The following is an 18269-nucleotide window of genomic DNA, read 5'->3' as shown; positions in this document are numbered from 1 at the left end:
CTGCTTTTTCTTAACCTTCTGCTGTTGCTCCCTGGTTTATGATAGTAACATTATTCCATAGAACCAAGTAGTGTGTACTGTTGGGTTTTTCTTTGTAATAAACATGGAAAGATAGAAGCTTGAGATAAATTGCATTAATATTTTTAATTATAAATATAAATATGAAAGAACAGTGTGGAAATGCAGTCACGTTCTGCCATTTATAAACTAGCTCTGTTTATAAATTTGCTTCAAAGCCAGCAAGCCTTTGCGTTCTTGAAAGAGAGAGCTGATTGATAGCAAATAGCAAATAACTGTGTGATGAAAATAAACTCTTATAATTCTTGTGCGAGTTTCTTTGAAACTGATATCAGGATAAAAGCATGGAGTGCTTTGTTTTACTGTATGGTTTTGAACAACCTATAAAAGAGTAGGTGGAAAATGTCATTTGTTATGGTTTTTGTTCATTTCAGGAACTAAGTTGTTGTTTGTTTTTCAGTGGAGAGTAGGAGCCAATAGGAGTCCATAAACCAAACCACATATACAACATTTTGCAAAGGGCTCAGCTTGTGACCTCCTGTTACCACTTACAGGGGAAACCTATTGAGCCCAAGGATAGAATAGTGTGAATACTTAGATAGGTATAACTCGATAGGGGTCAAACCCGAGTGGCATTTGCAAGGGCAAGTCATGTCATCCTAGCCTGTTAGACAACTTATTAAAGGAGAAAAAGAAAAAAAGTGATGATTCTGGAATAGAAGTTGACCTGAAGGTCATAACTCATATGAATTTTCAGCAGGTTTTTGATGGCTCCTGTTAAAATATTGCTGAAGAAATAACCTTTTAAGAGAGGATAGGACGATAAATTAAAACTCGATAAGCCAAAACAATTTACAGTGTGTTAACATCTTTTACTTTGAGGAAAGGACAGTCTGCAGGCCACTGTAATTGCAAAGATTTATGATAAATATGCTAGATCTTTAATTTATTTACAAGAAAACAGAGGGTTGGTGCAGTCTTTTGGCTAAACGAGTAGTGAGTAAAAACAACAGATGACTGTATATGGTGTCCAATATTTTCCTAAGCAGCAGTGGAGAAGGCATTGTGAGTCCAGGTTATAGCTGGCTGTTGTATGTATTACTGGTTGCCCAGTCCCCACGCACTCACTTTGTGGGAAAGGCAGCCTGTTTCTCTCGGGTTCATCCTTCCAGTCAAATTGGATCTGGTTAAATCTAATGGTTGTATGTCTTTTCATTAATCCAGTTTCACACAATTAATTAGAGGGGACCTACGTGACAGACCTGGTCAGACTTAGCTGCAGCCTTTGCAGAAGACTGAAGTTAAATGGCCTTCACGGTAACTCAGATATATGCCCATTCTGGTGACAGGGATACTGCCTATATCTTCATGAACACAGATACAATTCCAGGATGCCTTCAGCTCTCGTAGAGAAAATGGATGAAAGCAGTGTTTAGCTGCAAGTTGCCTCATCCTGTATCATGCTTATGCTTGATATTAAGGGTGAGTCATGGTCTGCAGATAAAAACAGCTTTCCTGGCTTCTTTGTCACAGTGAGGTTGTTGGGCATTGGCTGTCACTTTCTCAACACTTACGTCCTACAGCTGCTTAAAAGCCCTCCTAAAGGAGGAAGGGTGAGAACATGTGGTGTCCTGCCAATATGTCATCTCTCAAAATCCAGTAAGTGAAGAGCAACAACAAAGATGATAATATAACCAGCAGCTGAGAAACAATATGCAGAGGGGAACTGAAGAATGTACGTTCAAAACTTGCCTACATCCCCCATTCCAGATCAGTGGCAAACACTGCCTGCTTTGGGAAAGTTACCTTACTGTTTTCTAAGAAATATCAAATCCCTAGAAGTTCTGCTGTCGGTGATCTAAATCACATTTAGATACATTCTCACTCAACTTTACTTGAGAAGGCCACAGTTGCTTGAGCAAGGCTAACGTGATGTGTAATACTGCACATAACATTCTGTCAGTTGCATTTATGAGAGGTTATTTTTATGCAGATGCTAGTGCATGGCTTGATTTCACTAGCATGTTTTGCTCAATTCTGACTTGACATTTGAATTTTTTTGATGATAATACAGCCTTGACTACAATTTTGCAAACTGTATTGACAAAGGCAAGACCTGTTTAGCAATGTCGCTGCTGATTGTAAACATAATTGCAGCTATTACTACTGTTGTTCATGCCTTTGCTTCTTTCTGCGTTCCTTACCAAAAGCCACTGGAAAACTAGCCCTCAGAATGTAATATTTAAGAGGAGCCATTCCCTATTCCTCCTCACTTCTTTTGTTTTCTTTCTCCCTGTTTTCAGTGATGCCTTTACTTTACTTTCCACACATATTTCATCCAGCTTTTCCTATTCACATCTCTTTGCCATGGGTAATTCTTCTTTATTTCAGGAGGGTAAGGCCTTTTATTTTCCATTTCCTTCCTGTCCTGTGTTTGCTTTAGTTGACCGTGTGTAACAAACATAAATACTTTGTTGAACGGCTGATGTGTACTTGGCAGTTACATATTTTTTTAATTCAAAGTAGAAATGGAATGTACTGTGACAGGAAGTCTTGCACTATAGCAGTGAAATGAGAAATCATTATAGTTCCTTTTATTTTCGGGTAAGAAATTTGAGTGATGTAAGTGAAGTGTACAGTATGCATACACTGTTTGTCAATGCTGTGATTTCATTAATATGCTCTTACAGGCAGATGATGTCATCACAAAGTTTAATGCTTGCATTCCATTATGATGCCCTTAAATGTCAGAAAATAAATGTTATTTAGCTACATGCTCTGATGGTTTTCTAGTCTGAAATGGGGAAAAAAATATATAGAAATTTGAGAAGCATTCAGTGACTTTCAGTGGATCTTGCACAGACGTGTCACCCAAAACTTGCCTCTGGTATTCCTGTGATTAAATCACAGCAGTTAGATCTGTTGTAAGTCTCATGTCCAGACTACTGTTCCAGAATTACAGAGGCTTTTGGAACTTACTTTGAAGTGCTTCTAAAGCAACAAAAGCCACATTGAAAGTAAATCCTTTTCTACTGACACAAGAGCAGTCTCTGAAGAATTGTGTTGATTTAGTTGGTTTAAATTCATGTCCTATTGCATAACTTGAATTTTAGATTATGCAATTGATTATTTAATCAATTAATAGAATAGATTATGCATTGAATATTTAGATTATTTCTTCTTATGTACACAAATAGCTGTTACTTCTGAGGACCATTGCAATGACAAAAAGAAACAGCTAACACATGCGCTAGTTTGCTGACCCAAGCACTAATGATTACTGAACAAAATACTGTAGCTTTGGTACCACCTCACATTTATAGCAACAGAGATTTAAACAAAGTGGTTACAAGAATAAGCCACAAAGAAATAAAAACAGTGTATCTGTTGTGGGAATGTTCAGGTAATCCACACATGAAGCAGTTTCTGCACTTTGCAAAAGACTGATCTGCACAGATACCTACCATGTAGAGCCAAATGGGCACAATCCTTCCAGTATTTTTCCTGGCTCTTTACATGTTTTGGATAGTATTTATGAAAGCGGTTAATAATCTTCAGCAGTACTAACAGAAGAATCATATGTACTCACTGATTCCTGCCAAAACATTCGGTGTCGGTATGAATTTTAAGAGTTTTCTTCAAGCCTGGTTGACATGAGTACATTTTTCAGCATTTCCTCAGACTTTATTGCTCAGAGCATTTGCTGAAGGATCATGGAGCACCAACTCAAGCCCTGTTATCAGCTGTTCTCTTTTCCTGTCCCTTCCCTAAGCCAGGTGCCAACATGCCTGGAAAGGTACTTAAAAATACCCTACTTGAAATTATCTAACAAACACAACTTCTTCAAAGTTTCTTTGAGCTGTATTTGCAAATGCTGCAGAACTCAACATGTTCTAACAAATAAGTGCTCGTATTTGCTAAGAGAGATGATCACTGTGCCTCTACTGGAATAAAGTGATCTAATAAGGCTTGGCCCACACCAGGGAAAAAAGCAAAGAATTTTTCCAGTAAAAAGTTATAGAATGGAGCAGCCCAAGCCATTCTGCGATTCTGTGATTTTTGTGCTTAAATCACAGGTCACTATATTGTAAGACAAAAGTACGTTGCCTGAAGACACGGAGTAAAAGTTGGAAAAAGGAAAATACTGCTGAATATAAAGGTTGGAGGACAAAATATGGTTTCTGTAGTGAAGACAGTAATCTGCCTAGAACAATTATTTCTTTCTGTGCTACTGTTCATGTTAATTTGAATATAGCAAAGCAAAGAAGCAGAACTCAAAAGTCACTGAATCCAAATTACCCATAAACCTAGGTGTGAATTATAAACATTGTGATCAGTGTTATGCTAATAGTCCATTACGTAAATTAATTAAGTCTTTTGCCCTGGCGGGTGCTGAAGAAAAAGCAGTCACACAGAAACTTGAATCATTCTCTATGTGTGTCAAATGGAGGCGCCTGAAAACAGCATATCCATTTCTTCTAGCTCAATTTCCTTGACCTTTTAGCTCTTTCTTGGCATCTTCTGAATTGTTAAAAATAAAATCCTGATGAGGACACTGGCAAGTGCTTTGCTAAGATCATTATGGCAGCTTTCTACATTCTGCTATTAAGCCAATAAAACTTGGGGCTGAAATGTGAAAATCAAATCATATGTTTTAGGAGAGGTGGCTGTCCAGTGGCTGTCCAAGGAAGCCAGGCCAGCATAGGTTTTTCCACCCAGAGCAAAGAGTCGTGGGCAGACTGACCAGACAGTCTTATGCAGAGCAACTCTGTGGCCAGGGAACCCTCCTGCTAGAAGTGAATTAGAAAAGAGTCAGCAGATTATCCTGGGTGTGATCCTGCTACCATGAACCTGACTGAAAGTGCAGCAGCGTTCCTTGAAGGGTGGAATGTTGCTCAGCAGGGAGAGATGAGCAGAACCTGAGTACTTGAAGTAGTTAAAACAATTCTGGGCTTGTGAAAATTCCCAGTAATATTCGTATTCTCTGTTGAGTTGCTTTTTAATTATCACTGTGTATTGAACTGACTTTAATGCAGAAGATCTCACTTGCCATATCTGTCTTATTTGATGCAGGATAGCTTTCAGGATTAATGTGTTTAAAGACAGTACATCATTTAACTAGCCTGTTGTCAATCCTTTAAATGTATTGAATATGATAATGAAATGAAATCTACCTCTGTGATTTTTTGTGACGTTGTCCTCTTCAAATGAATTGAATGCCACCTTGGCCTCATTTATTCCAGCCCTGCTGTATTTCTCTTCTCCGAAATCTTGCCATTAGCATTCTGAATATGTTGATTCTGAGATTATCCATCACTTTCCACTTCGTTTTTCCCAAGGTGAAATTTCTGTGCTAATTCAGAAAGCTTTCTATCTTCATTATGTAGAAATGACTTTGCCCAAAGACTGAAAAAAAAAGCCAGAGTGGGGCGTAGGCACAATTTCTGCTAGAATAGTAAATGAATGCCTGGAGGAGGGGAACAAGGAAGGAAGTGTAGCCATTTAATTCCTTCCTGGGAATTCTTCCGGAGGGATTGGAAGTTGTTTTCTGGGAAGGTACAAATCTGAAAAGCTCAGAACTTTTTCCTCGAATTTGTTTTTCTGAATCTGGATACTGTTTGAAAACACGGTGGCCATGTCTTCTAGCAAACACAAGAGTGGTGAAAAAAATCCTATTCTTAAGGGGACAGGAAATCCTATTCTTAAGGGTATGGAAAGATACCAGGGAATAATTTTTGCACAGTCAGTATTTCTCCAATTTATTCCTATAGCTGTGTTTGCTCAGTAAGCTGGGCGTTTTTTTGGGTGTACTACACCAGTACGCATAAATTGCCAGCTTGACCACCAAAGCAGTAAGAAAGCTCAGTGCATCTATTTATTTGTAGAACAACTATCACCTCTTTTTTTTTATTAGGATTTTTTTTTTTAATTACAGATTATCGCTGTTAATTGAAGGCTTTCTCCTGTCTTCTGTGTGTTTAAGAGAATCTTCTTTACTGGCTACTATTAACAGACACAGAAAGCTGGACCAAGGCACCCTTCAATTCTGTTGGATGCTGATGCTGCCTTACTGGCAATTAACATGCTTTGAATATGGTAGATCACATTTCAATGGCCTCTCATTTGGCCCTTCTCAGGAAAGTTTTACAGTTTGATTAGTCTGTAAATTTAAGCTTGCAGTGCCTGATGACTGGAGAAATACTCTCCAAAATGGATGGATGCATTTAATAACTTTGGTAAGTGTGGTCTAGTCACACCTATATAGCCTGGCTTTCTGCTAACAATAGAAAAATCAAATAACCTCTGTAAGTGAGTTAATTACTGAAGCTGCAATATAGATGACAGTAAGGCAGCGGTCTTTTTTGTGGTTTTGTTCCTCATTTTCTTCACTAGTATAGCAGGTGGGAATCTCTGTGAGTGCTCAGGGAAGGTGGTGATTATCTTCAATGCAGAAAGGATTTGGGAGTGAGAACCACATCTAAATAAGGAGAACAACCTGGGAGGAGACGATAAAAGAGCATGTGAAGTTACTGGAGATGGGTTTACTGTTTTAGCGTTGTACCAAGTGCTGTCCCTTACACTTAAATAGAGTCTCATTTGCAGTGTCAGCTGAACGGCTGTGATTTTACCAGTATGGCTGTAGATTTTACCAGCGGAACCTTTCCAACATCTGCTCTGCTCCACTCCTTTTCTAAAATTCAGCGTAGGAATGGGCTGCTTTAGTTTATTTTTCTGGCCATCAGGAATGCATTCAAAAGTAGAAGAAATGGAGACTTATCATCTTTCTTCCCATTATTTCTTCTTAGCAGAAGCTTTGCACAGGAATGTTTGTGTTTCTTGGTATTCATAAAATGTGCGGAGTACATTTCATCTGTGAGTGCCCATGGGTCTTCTGAACAAAAATATGTACCCTCGTCTGCTGTTACCAATACATTTTGCAATTGAAACATGATTTTTTTTTATTTTTTTATTTTTTACTTTTTAATCAGACATAGAAGTCTAGGTAACAGCTTACTTAGGCCAAAGAAACACACTGTGTTAATACTGTCACTGTTGGTTTTTTTTTTTTTCATTAATGTTTTCCATTTTTAGGATAGATATTTATCCTGTGTAAGAACAGAGAGAGAGTGGCACTTACAAAGGAAGTGGAAAACGAGAAATTGTGCACTAGAGCACTCACATGTATTCTCATGGAGATAACTGCAGTCAGTTTACTGCCCTCATAGCAGTAGCCTCCTTCTCCTCTCAGCTTTAGCAGCTGCTGATCCTTTCTTCAGCACAGGTATTTGTGCGGTTTGGCACACATTTTTGGAAGATAAGCTGAATTAAAACTAGGTCAGGAAAAAAACAGTGAAGATGGTTAGGTGGGGAAGAGCAGCTGGGGCAAGCAGAGTGCTGCTTCAAGTCACCATTTGTACTTGTGTATGTGAATTTCACGTGTTTATGGGAAGTCTGTTATTGATGGCAATATTTTCTTGCTTTCAACCTAACACACAGTAGCAAATACAAAGACAATGCATAAAAATACATTGCTGATTTGCCATGTGATCTTAAGAAGGCATTTAGCTATCTCACACATCAGCTTCAAGCTGGCAATTCTGGAAGCCAAACCCTATATTTAGGCTGATGTTTCTTCCAGAAAATAATTATTTTACTTCCACTTCTCCTCTCCTGTAACCCTGGAGGTCTGTGTGCTTTCTTGTAGTTTTGTGTAATCTGTTTGGGTTAGCTCATTTTTCTTTTCCAAGCATTGTAGCTTCACCTAATACTTGCATTCATTCAAAGCTTTGGACTACCAAATTGCTATTGACTGACTGTGTTGATACCTCATGGCAAAGGCTGCAACAGTCAATAAGGAAGCAGTGAGAGAAATACCTGGCAGACGACAGTGGTGTCACTGGTTATATATAGGAAGAGTTGCTCTAAATAAAGTTTAGAGGTGAATAACCTCTGACTATTTCAGGGCTATTGAAAGAGGTGTCTCTTTTTTTTTTTTTAAACCCTTTTCTAAATCTCCCTGGGATGGAAAAATGTTCCTGAATCAAGAACGTCTAATCCCACTTGTTTCCTAGCTGCCAATTCGCAAGTACTTGAATTCATTTAAGTGTCCTTCAGTGTGCATTGTTTATTGCACAAACACAGGTTTGTTTTTCTGTTATGTGATTTTGTACCATCTTTGTAACACAGCAGTAATGCTTGAACTTCAGAGACTCATTGTTCTGCAGCAGATTGGAAAATTAAGAGCACTGTTAAATTACAAGCTGTATTTCCTGCATGTATGCAGTGAAAAATGGTCTCTGAGTAATAAAATTCTAGCATTTGATTCATGCCTGAAAGTAATTCTTCAGAATTTGGATTTATCGTGCCTGGACTCTTGTATGTTTTCTCAATCATTTCTGTTTAACATACGCGATAGGGCGTTCTGAAATTGAGGTGACTGAAACTGATATCACCCATAAAAATAGATGAAAGGTGTTAAGCCGTTTGGTTCAGACACGTAATCATGAGCTGCAGTATTCCGTCAGCCTTCGCATCATTCTTTCACATAAACACGTGGCTGGATTCAGCAAGCACCTTCCCAGTGCATTTTATTAACCACAAAGACAGTCGTGGGCTTTTTACCTCTTCCGGAGCCTGCAGGAGTTTTTGCTTAACCTCTGAACTGCTGGAGATAATCTCCTCATCTTCAGCTTCTGGAAACTCTGCTGCCTCCAGCTGCAGGCATCCAGAAACCTGCAGCTCCATCCAGCTCCAGCACGCACATTCTCTGATCCTGTGAGCAATTGTGGTGCTGCTAGCAGCACTGGCTATACAGCATGTGAGACAACGTGTGTGCTGTATTCTATCTCCAGCTGTTTGGAAAAAAAATTACTAATCCTTCTAATAGCAAGATGGAAATTTTGAAACTGCTCATTACCATAGGATCTGTGTTGTCATTTCGCTCTCACTGTGCTGAACGTAAACAAAACCAGAGGCTCCTCTGCTCATTTCCCCTTTGTTGTGTTTGAGGTGGAAGGGCCCTTGTGCATAGCAAGAGCAACTGGACTGCAGCTGCCTCTGACTTCCAGGTTCTTTTAGTGACATCATGTTGTCTAAATGTGCTCAGGATGCTGTAATACAATGGAAAAAATGGGATTTGGTTTCTTCGAAATTAAAAGAAAAGAAAAAAGTGATTTTTTTCCCTTTCAGAATAGTTGCCAGAAAATCAAATCAATTCTGTTTTATTTTTAAGACTTGGAAGGTTTTGACTCTGTAGTACCAATTGCTGAGAAGCTTAATCATCCAACTACAACCAGACCAAAAGCTACTGGCAGGCGACCACCCTCCCAGTCTTTCACATCTGTAAGTGTAATTTGATTTTTAAAAGATTTTTCCTGAACTTTTTCTTCTCTGTCTTTCTGTTCCCTGATGCTTTTAATCCATTTACACAGCCATTCCTTCACATGTACAGTGAGGCAGAGAGATGCAGGAAAATTTGTGTCTAAAGGCTGCCAATGTTTTGAATGCTAATGTTTAAAACATTCCCTCCCTTGTGAGATTTGTACCCTCCCCTCCCCCCTTTGGGTGCTGCCAGGTATTCCTTGCCAACCATGGTTGAGGCCAGAATAAAGCTCTATAAAAAACCTTTGGAATAAATTAGTTTGTGCAAAATATCAAGGATTTTAAAAGCATTTCCCAAAGGAAGGATTTCCCTTTGGGCCAGTTAGCAGAGTTTGAGGACAGCAGACCGTTGATGGTCTTCAGCAACTCTCCTCATGCATCTCCATCAATCATTTCTTCTCCTTAAGCTGACACCTGCAAATAAAGGGGTGACTTAAATTTCTAGTATTTTTAGACCAGTTGGTCTCAGAAACCTTGCTTTGGAATCTGCAGCTCAGTTTTTCTGTCTTTTTTCTGTGGGGATTGGGGATTGTTTTTTCCACACTTCCTGCATTCTGGAATATGAGAATGAGAACAACTGCTGATGATACCCATGTTCACGTGGCTGAAGAAAAATGAAGTGGGGGAAGTGTAAAGGAGTGTTGTGAAACTAATAAAGAACAAACAAAAAGTCTTTCAAATTTGTCTATGAGCACAAATATACAGAAACCTAGAAGAAGTTCAGAGACTTTTCTTCCCCTGACAAATCCATGGGTAAATGGACAAGGGACAGAGAAAAACCTTCCTTGTTTCACCTTTGCAAAGAGGCCTATGGCAGGCCTGTACTGTGCCATCAGTGTGCATAGGCAGTAGTGAGACTCCTCAAAAGAGCAGCAAAGCAAGACCTGCACTATAGGCAAAGCAGTGGCAGGGCTGACACCCCACAGCATGCAGAATATCCTGGCCAAGTAAGGTAGACAGGAAGGTGCTTTAGTCTTAGAGTATAATGCAAGGCAAAGGTGGAAATTCACATTGAATCCAAATCTCTAAGAATTCCTCATTTCATCTAGCCCTGCAAGCAAAATAAAAGATGGAAGGAGGGAGAGTGCTGATTTTCAGGTTGTTACTTTGGAAATTATGACCAACAAATACCACCACCAAACCAAAACCACATTGATGCTTTTCTTATTCCTGTGTTCAATCCTTATACAGTGAAAATATCTGCTTTTTTTCTTCTCTCTACCTAGTCGTCCCTTTCAAGCCCAGATTTCTTTGACTCACCAAGTCCTGAGGAAGAGAAGGAAGAGCATGTTTCCATTACACACAAAACTATTGAAGCGTCGAAGAAATCAAGAACTGTTACAATATCACAGGTAAATTAATTGGAATTAATTGTTCATCCTTACTGTGTGGGTATTTTAATTTTTGAAAACATTATTCACATAGTTACTTTCAATAGTAATTCTTTTAATATTAACACAACAACCACTTTTGTAACCGGTCCTTTAAAGTAACGTAGAAGTGGTAAGGCCATTCTGTGTTTGAAAAGTCTGAAGTGAATTGCAGAGTTAAATGCCTCCATAAACATAGTATGAAAAAAAATCTTTCTAGTGTAATTGCTCTTCACAGATTCAGAGAAGCTGGGGAAATAAATGTTAGAAACAAAGGCCTTTTTTTGCAGCTGTAAATTGAGTTTACATGAGATGAGTCTTTGAGCAGAGCAAATAAGTACAACTCTTTGGGCCATTCTAACAGTATGTGAATTAAAATTTTCAAGTATAGTCACTTTTTATACTGGTATAACTGTATTTATCATATAGGCTTGTGCTATTCTTACTTTGTCTTGGTAGAAAACTGTGAAATTATCAAATACTATGGAAGGAATAAATAGATCAGGCCTTAGAGTTTGGTGCTATAGTACATAAGGATACCTTGGCTAATAAAAATACTACATTGTAATATTTATATTTTTAATACTATTTGTATTTCAAGACTTATTTGAAAGATGCAGTCACTTCTGTGATCAAATTATAATGTTTTGCTATATAGCTCCCTCTTCTGGGTGCGTTTGAATTAATGAATATTCTTGGGCCAACATTCGTAAATGATATGCTGGCATGGCAACAATGTAGATCTTGTTCCTCTAAAACACCAAGACTGCTATAAGAAAGTGTCTGGCTGAGGCTTTGATCCAGATGGATAGATGAGATGTGGCGTAACATGTTCAGTGTGCATGGCACCAGTTGTGCCTTGCTCACTTGCTGCCTGACATCCCCATTCAGTTCAAAGGAAACTTGCATCAGGTTGTTGAAGGATTATTATCCATGAAGAATCTGGTTGCAGGTACATACATTGCTTCTCAGACATTCATACACGTACGTAAAACGTTAAAGGGGCATCATTAAGATCACAACAGTCAAGCATTCAAGCCACCAGGATTATTCATCTCTCTTGTGATTTATAATGCCATTTTTCTATATCTGGTTGCACTGTTTGTTTCACAGAAGACTTTCTTCTATGCAGTGTTTGTCTGGGGCAGGTTCTGCACTCAATCACTCCCATGTAGTAGAGAAAACAGTTTTCTACAGAACTTGGTGGATCCTGCTTTTCTCTCCTCACCACTTTTTCTCTAGTTGTCATCTGATTGCTAATTTTTCTCTGAGTTACTTTGTTGAGTTAATGCCATTGCTCTAGTCCTCTAGTTTTCGCTCATCATGTATCTGTGTTTGCATACTATTTGTTCTCAGTATCTTATTTGCTATTCAGTTTCAGTATCTCTTTTCCAATGAGAGAATTCAAGGGGCTGTCTAGCACTTTCTCTTACTCTGGCCCAAAAATCAGAATTTAGTTAGTTCTGGTGCACATCATATAATGCCCACATTAGCATTACCAATAATATGATGAACAATTAAGACTTACCTTACTTGCCAGTGTGACAACTGTACTTTTACACTGTTCTGTGTGTGCAATGAAGTAACGGATCCTGTACGGTAGGTGTTGTCTATACCTTGTCTACTAAGTAGAGCACTGGATTGCAATTCAAGAAGCACGGGATGCTTTTGAGCTAAGCCAGAAATTTTCAAGGTAACCACACAAATGTTGCCTGTTTTTTTGGTTTTTTTTTTAATTTTAAGGCAATGACAGATATAGAAGAATCCATATCCAAGGTGCTTAATTGAAAACCATAAATGTAATCTGCAAAAAATGCAATTTGGATTTTTGGCCTTAATGTTGTGCTTTGCAGGAGACATCAGTAAATGCAGGCACATTCCTACAATCTTCTATGAGAAACAGTGGGTATCTGTCCTTGTTTCATTATACCGCGGGGTCTAAGATCTTGGAAATGGTTTTTGCTGGTTAGTTTTAGCAACTGTGGAAACTTCCACTGAAGCTGTCTGAAATAACAAGTCCCAGCTAGACCCCCTCTGATGTAGAAGTACAAAGATAATTTACCTACTTGTTGCATCTCTCATGCTTTGACTCTGGACTTTCAGCATTACTACAGAGCAGCAAAGTAAGTACTTAATGTTTGTTATAGGTCTGATTTTCATGAAGGTTTCTCCTGGCACTTTTTTTTTTTTTTTTTTTTTTTTGACAGGTATTTGATAATAAAACTCCATTGCCTCCGAAGCCAGGAGGTTTGGCTAGTGGCAGTAATGTACAACCATCTCTATCCCCTTCACCATCACCTGGATTTCATTCAATTGCTATGGGAACAACAGGCCACAGGTCAAATTCCCCATCCCTACTTGGTGCAGAAGGAAAGCCAAAGACTGAACACTTGAGCCAGGGTCAGACTGCCCTGGAGGAGCTGAGAACACAAGTTAAGGAGCTAAGAACTATCATTGAAACGATGAAAGACCAGCAAAAGTAAGTACTGTAAGTCATCCAGTAAGTGTGGCATCAGTGTCTTCTGGAGCTTGTCTTCATATACATCACTCTGCACTGATTGCAGATGTTTGTGGAGTGTTGAATAAGTTAAGTTAGAAGGAATTAGCACTGAATAATTTTTTTATTGTTTAATGTGCTAGTAACTATCTGGAACTCACCATGCACTGATCTTAACGAGAGTGCATTTGTACTGGTAGTAGTACAAATTTCACACAGGTTCCTAAAAAGTTAGATCAGTGCGTTGTTTCATTCTTAGTGCACGTTCAGAGGAAGCTTGTATTTCAAAAGGCATAACTAATTTGTAATTAGGACATTTGAAGACCTTTGGAATTATGACTCTGCATGTTATCTTAGGGCTGGACAACTTTCTTTAAGCTTCCTACTTCAGTAGGAGAAAGGTGCTCTGTCACATAGTTTTTTGCTATTCCTGTGGGAGAATGTTGATGTTTTGGAAACTGTAGCCCAAGTAGGAAAAAGAAAAGGGGAAAAAGAAAAGGGAAAGCAGACTGCAGAGACTGTAGCAGAACATGGGTGTGGATGGGTTTTGAGAAGAGCCATTGCAAGAGAGCACATCTCAAACTGGAAGTAGACACCAAGCCCCATGTCTTCACCCTGTAGCTTGGCTCCTGGTCCTCTAGTTTTCCCAGCCTTTCTTATATGGGCTGCTCCCACCCAGTGGCGTCTGTCACAAGGTGAGCTCATTTCAATGGGAATGTGGGAAGGTTACATTGTATTGTTGGCACAAGAAGCTCTTAACTGGCTTGAATATGTTACAGGATGGGGAGGTTTTGTGTTACCAGCCCTTATAACCTACCAACAGCCAGTCTATCTACATTCTATTTGAAAAAAAGGCAACTGGGTACTGATAAAATATTGATACAGCTAGCCAAGAGCAAAAGCTGTGGATGCAGGACTGTTAGAAGGAAAGATATTACTCATATTATTAATTAGCAGGAGGAGAGACTGCCCTTTTATAGATAGAGTTACTTCTTTATGGTATGTAATACACAAGAGTATACTTACTTTAATTAGTTCTTTGGGGATAAAAAAGAAATTAGTAGCGAAGAAGGGAAAATAAGTTTCCAGGAGGCGATCCTTTGTGTTTTTCTAGTTTCAATATTTGCATTCCAACTTTGTTATTGCATTCTTTTAACAGAAAAGAGATTAAGCAGTTGCTGTCTGAATTGGATGAAGAAAAAAAGATCCGTCTACGATTGCAGGTACGTAAATCATTTATAGTGCCATGGAAATATTGGCAGGTTTGATTTAGCCTCAGGTACAGGACATAAAGCTCTGATAAGATGCTTAGGTTCCAGCAAATCAAAAGCTTTTACCATTTCTGAAAGGAGGTACCAATTCCCTTCATCACCAGCCCAAGTAGACGAATACCAAGCAAAAGAACACAATAAAGGCTTCCAAGCATATTTCTTTAGTCTCAATTTTAATGGTCTGATTTTGTCACAAGTGGAATAGTGCATTTTTAAATGATTTACTCTCTCCCAAAGCTTTATATTTTGTATTTTATATTTCACGTTGCAAGATTTTTATGTCTGTTTTATAGGCTGAATTCAGGTTGCCTTCACTAAAGCATCATAAATAATATAAAAGATGGCGTTAGGATTAAGAGCCAGTTACTGCTATCATAGTTTGTATAGTACCTAAGTTGGCAAATTGATTTAGTGTTTCCAAGCAGTGTTCTGCCCTTCCTGCATAAGGGTAACGGAGCTGCACCTTTGGTAGGGTCACAGACAGTGCAGCTTCATCGTGGAATGACTTTGAATCTGCTTTTCCAGATTTTGAAGTGTAATGTACTTGATAAGAGCTTTAGTATTGATTATGTTTTATATTTCTATGGAATAGGTCAACTGTACTTTATCTTTGTACTAGGGATAGAAAATCGAACTGTAATTTCACTGGGCTGCTTAGAAGAGGACTTGGGAACATAACAAAGAGTGGCAGAACAGGGGATCATCAATGTCTGTGCTCCAGGGCTGTGTAAAGAACTTCATGCATGCAAACACATAAGCTTGTAGTAGCACACAATTCACGTTCAGCTCAAATTGAAGTAGGATCAGAGTTTATCTCAAGGTGGAAGGGACCTAAAAGGATCATTGAGCCCAACCTGTTCCCCGCCCAGCGCCCTGTGGTGCAGCCCCTTTCCCTGACCCCCAGCTGCCCTCCCCTGACGCAGCTCCACGCCGTTCCCTCGGGCCCTGTCGCTGTCACACAGAGCAGAGCTCAGCGCTGCCCCTCCGCTCCCTGGGAGGAGCTGCAGCCGCCGTCAGGCCTCCCCAGGTTTTCCTGATCAGCTATGGGTGTTTGCAGTCAGTGGCAGTTCAGTTGTGCTGGGTGTAAGTGCCTGGGCATGGGCACAGTTCAGTGAGTTATTTCCTGGCAGCAGGTTGCACAGGCTGTGGCAGTCATCACTGAGAATTGAGAGAGTTCAAGAGGTGTTGGGGCATGGTCAATGACTGTGCTTATCTAGCTCTGAAGGGAGGAAGCCATGACCAGTCACCTTGTGCAGCTGAGAAGGTCACCTCAGTTTGTGAAATCTTTGGAAATAAGGGTGATATAAAGGCTGTACTGACACCTGTGGACAGAATGAAATATGTGCTTTTCAGACTGCACCGACTGTGCCTTAGTTTGTTAAAACATCTGATTTCAACAAATTTACTTTTTTGTTTTTTCCTTTCAGATGGAAGTTAATGACATAAAGAAAGCTCTTCAATCAAAGTGAATACTTGATAGATGGAATGTTGCATTATTCTACATGACTGAGACTCAAATTTATGCCCCAGCCAAAATAACTTTGTGCCAAATGATTTAAGAATTGCCTCAACATCCCTTTCTCAAAGGATTAGCACAACCATTTTTGATAGCACAACAGAAATACCAACAGTGAGGAAAAATCTTCCACACAAAGCGGTGCAGTGTGGCACTGGTTGTGACTGAAATCGATCTTCTTGTGCTAAAGGCTCTCTACTTCAAGATCATAGGTGAAATGAAAACTCAGGCAGTTTAGTCCATAGTGGTACTATTTTGATGATATTTTTCCATAAATAAAGTGTATTTCAGATTATCTGTTTACAAGCTTTATGATTTTGATTATTTTTTGTTTTTGTTTTTGTTTTTTAATTGTCTTTTGTCACAGATTTTAAAATGTTTGTACTGCATATAGCCAGGAATGAATGTTAACGCTGGGGCTGGAGGGATTATTTTTGCTTCGAGATAGAACAGCCTACTTCTTGTTACAGTTTTAAGTTGTTAAATATGCAATTTCATGTCCCCCAACCCCCTACAATGAAACTTAACGTTGTGTACAGTAATGTATTTAGGAGAAGAAAACCATCAGAATAAGATTCCGGTCTTTGCAATGATTTGTGCCTTTCTTTGCCACACACCAACGGGAGCTGGTTGCAGGTCAGGTCTCCATCACGTAGCTACCCCCATCTCCCGTCACCGGTGTCCGGTAGAGGTCACACTCGCCGTGTACAGCTAGCTGCTCCACACAACCAGGTCCCTGCCAAGCGGTGGGACAGTGGCACAGTTGAGAGCATCTCTGTCTTCATCAGCTGTGGCTTTTTAGCTTTCCCGTTTTCAGTAGCCTCTCCTTTGGTTTTGAATGTTTATCTCCGCTTGGTTTTCAGTAGATGATTTCAGCGCCAGCCTCCGTCCCCAATTTTGCACAGAGTGAACAGAATATGCATTATTAAAGCAAAAATAAAGAAAAGTAAACTATAAAACGTGAATAAAAAGTTGTATTATTTCCTGCACAAGGTTCTCCATTGTGTGCCATTGTTTCATTTGCAATTTATGAAGTGCTGTTTGCTGCATAATGTTGTAAGCTTTCTGCCATTGAGTTATGTAGAGTGAGATACTTCAAGCCCTGCTTTGCAGTGAGCCTTTGTCTTCCTAATTTTGTGGAGCCTGGTGCTTGCTTTGTTTCTTCCAGTTTCTGTTTCCATTCATTCACAATAACTTCTGGTTTCCTGTTAGTGGTTTTGTGTGTTCTTTGCTAGCAGTGGAGCATCTCATACCTTGTCAGCAATCCCTGGTGAGTTTTTACAAAGCATTTAAGGTCATGGATATTTTTGCACAGCATGGAGTGAGTGGGTGAGTGGTGATGTTGATACTGCGGAGTGACGAAAACACAACAAAATACTTAAAGGCTCTGTTTGTCATCTCACCAAATGCTGGCGTTGGCTCTATCCAAGATGTCCGTTATCACAACTGACCAACCTGCCTGCTGGGAACTGGGTGAGAAGTAGCCCTCTGTTGGCCAGTCATGTTCTCACATGGCTGGCAGAGCTCCCGTAATCTTCTTGTATGCACAGCTATATAAAATACACACATTACCATATTCAGATCTTACCTTATGGAACTCAGCTGGCAATACTGAACCTCACTATTGGGATCATTTCTTCTACTGTGGAATGCACTTGTTTTGTATCTGTGGTATCTGAGATTAAAAGATCTGATGATGAAACTTGAGAATATTTCAAAAAGTCCCAATACTGTTGCTCAGTGTTCTTAAATAGAAGCACTAATAAAATATCACTCAAATGCTCTTATTTAACATTTCTAAATAATTACATCACTTTTTTATACAAAGAGTGATAATCCCAACATAACTTTCCAGCAGTAAAGGTTTGTGAGGTCGATAGCAGTGAGTAGAAGAGGAGGAAATAAAGAGTAAGAATTCTGTTTGGGTTTGTAGTGTTATATTTGCAACAAGTATCCACGCAACAGTTCTAGCTTCCTAGTTGCATTGCAGGAAGAAAATAAACTATTGTATCCATGGTAAATAAAGTTCTAATTCCTGAGTTGTATCTCAGACATGGAAGGGACTTCTCAGGAGCGTTCCATTTTTTGTAAATGCAAGTATGACGTTGGCGAGGAGTTTTCTGATAGCAAATCACATTGATTTTTCTCCCCTGTCGATGTTACCTTGAGATGATAACTTGTCACTTGATAAATCCAAGTGAAAAGTCCAGCGTATC

At 39.2% G+C, this 18269-nt stretch overlaps 1 protein-coding gene across 4 annotated transcripts in view; it reads left to right on the top strand.

The window, feature by feature from the left end:
• The window catches only part of SH3KBP1 (SH3 domain containing kinase binding protein 1), a 217383-nt gene extending 200334 nt beyond the window's left edge, over nucleotides 1-17049 (top strand). For all 4 annotated transcript variants that reach the window (XM_042866909.1, XM_042866910.1, XM_042866913.1 and 1 more), the window contains 5 exons: nucleotides 9251-9360; nucleotides 10626-10751; nucleotides 12977-13248; nucleotides 14426-14489; nucleotides 15965-17049. In XM_042866909.1, the coding sequence (XP_042722843.1) occupies nucleotides 9251-9360; nucleotides 10626-10751; nucleotides 12977-13248; nucleotides 14426-14489; nucleotides 15965-16006 (614 nt within the window). In that variant the 3' untranslated portion in view covers nucleotides 16007-17049. The remainder of the gene's footprint in view (nucleotides 1-9250; nucleotides 9361-10625; nucleotides 10752-12976; nucleotides 13249-14425; nucleotides 14490-15964) is intronic.
• The last annotated feature ends 1220 nt before the right edge of the window (nucleotides 17050-18269 follow it).

Source organism: Lagopus leucura, unplaced genomic scaffold (genome assembly GCF_019238085.1).
Source record: "Lagopus leucura isolate 7727_CA_CO unplaced genomic scaffold, USGS_WTPT01 Super-Scaffold_100001, whole genome shotgun sequence".
Taxonomy (NCBI): Eukaryota; Metazoa; Chordata; class Aves; order Galliformes; family Phasianidae; genus Lagopus; species Lagopus leucura.
This window is presented reverse-complemented; position numbering and strand designations above follow the sequence as displayed.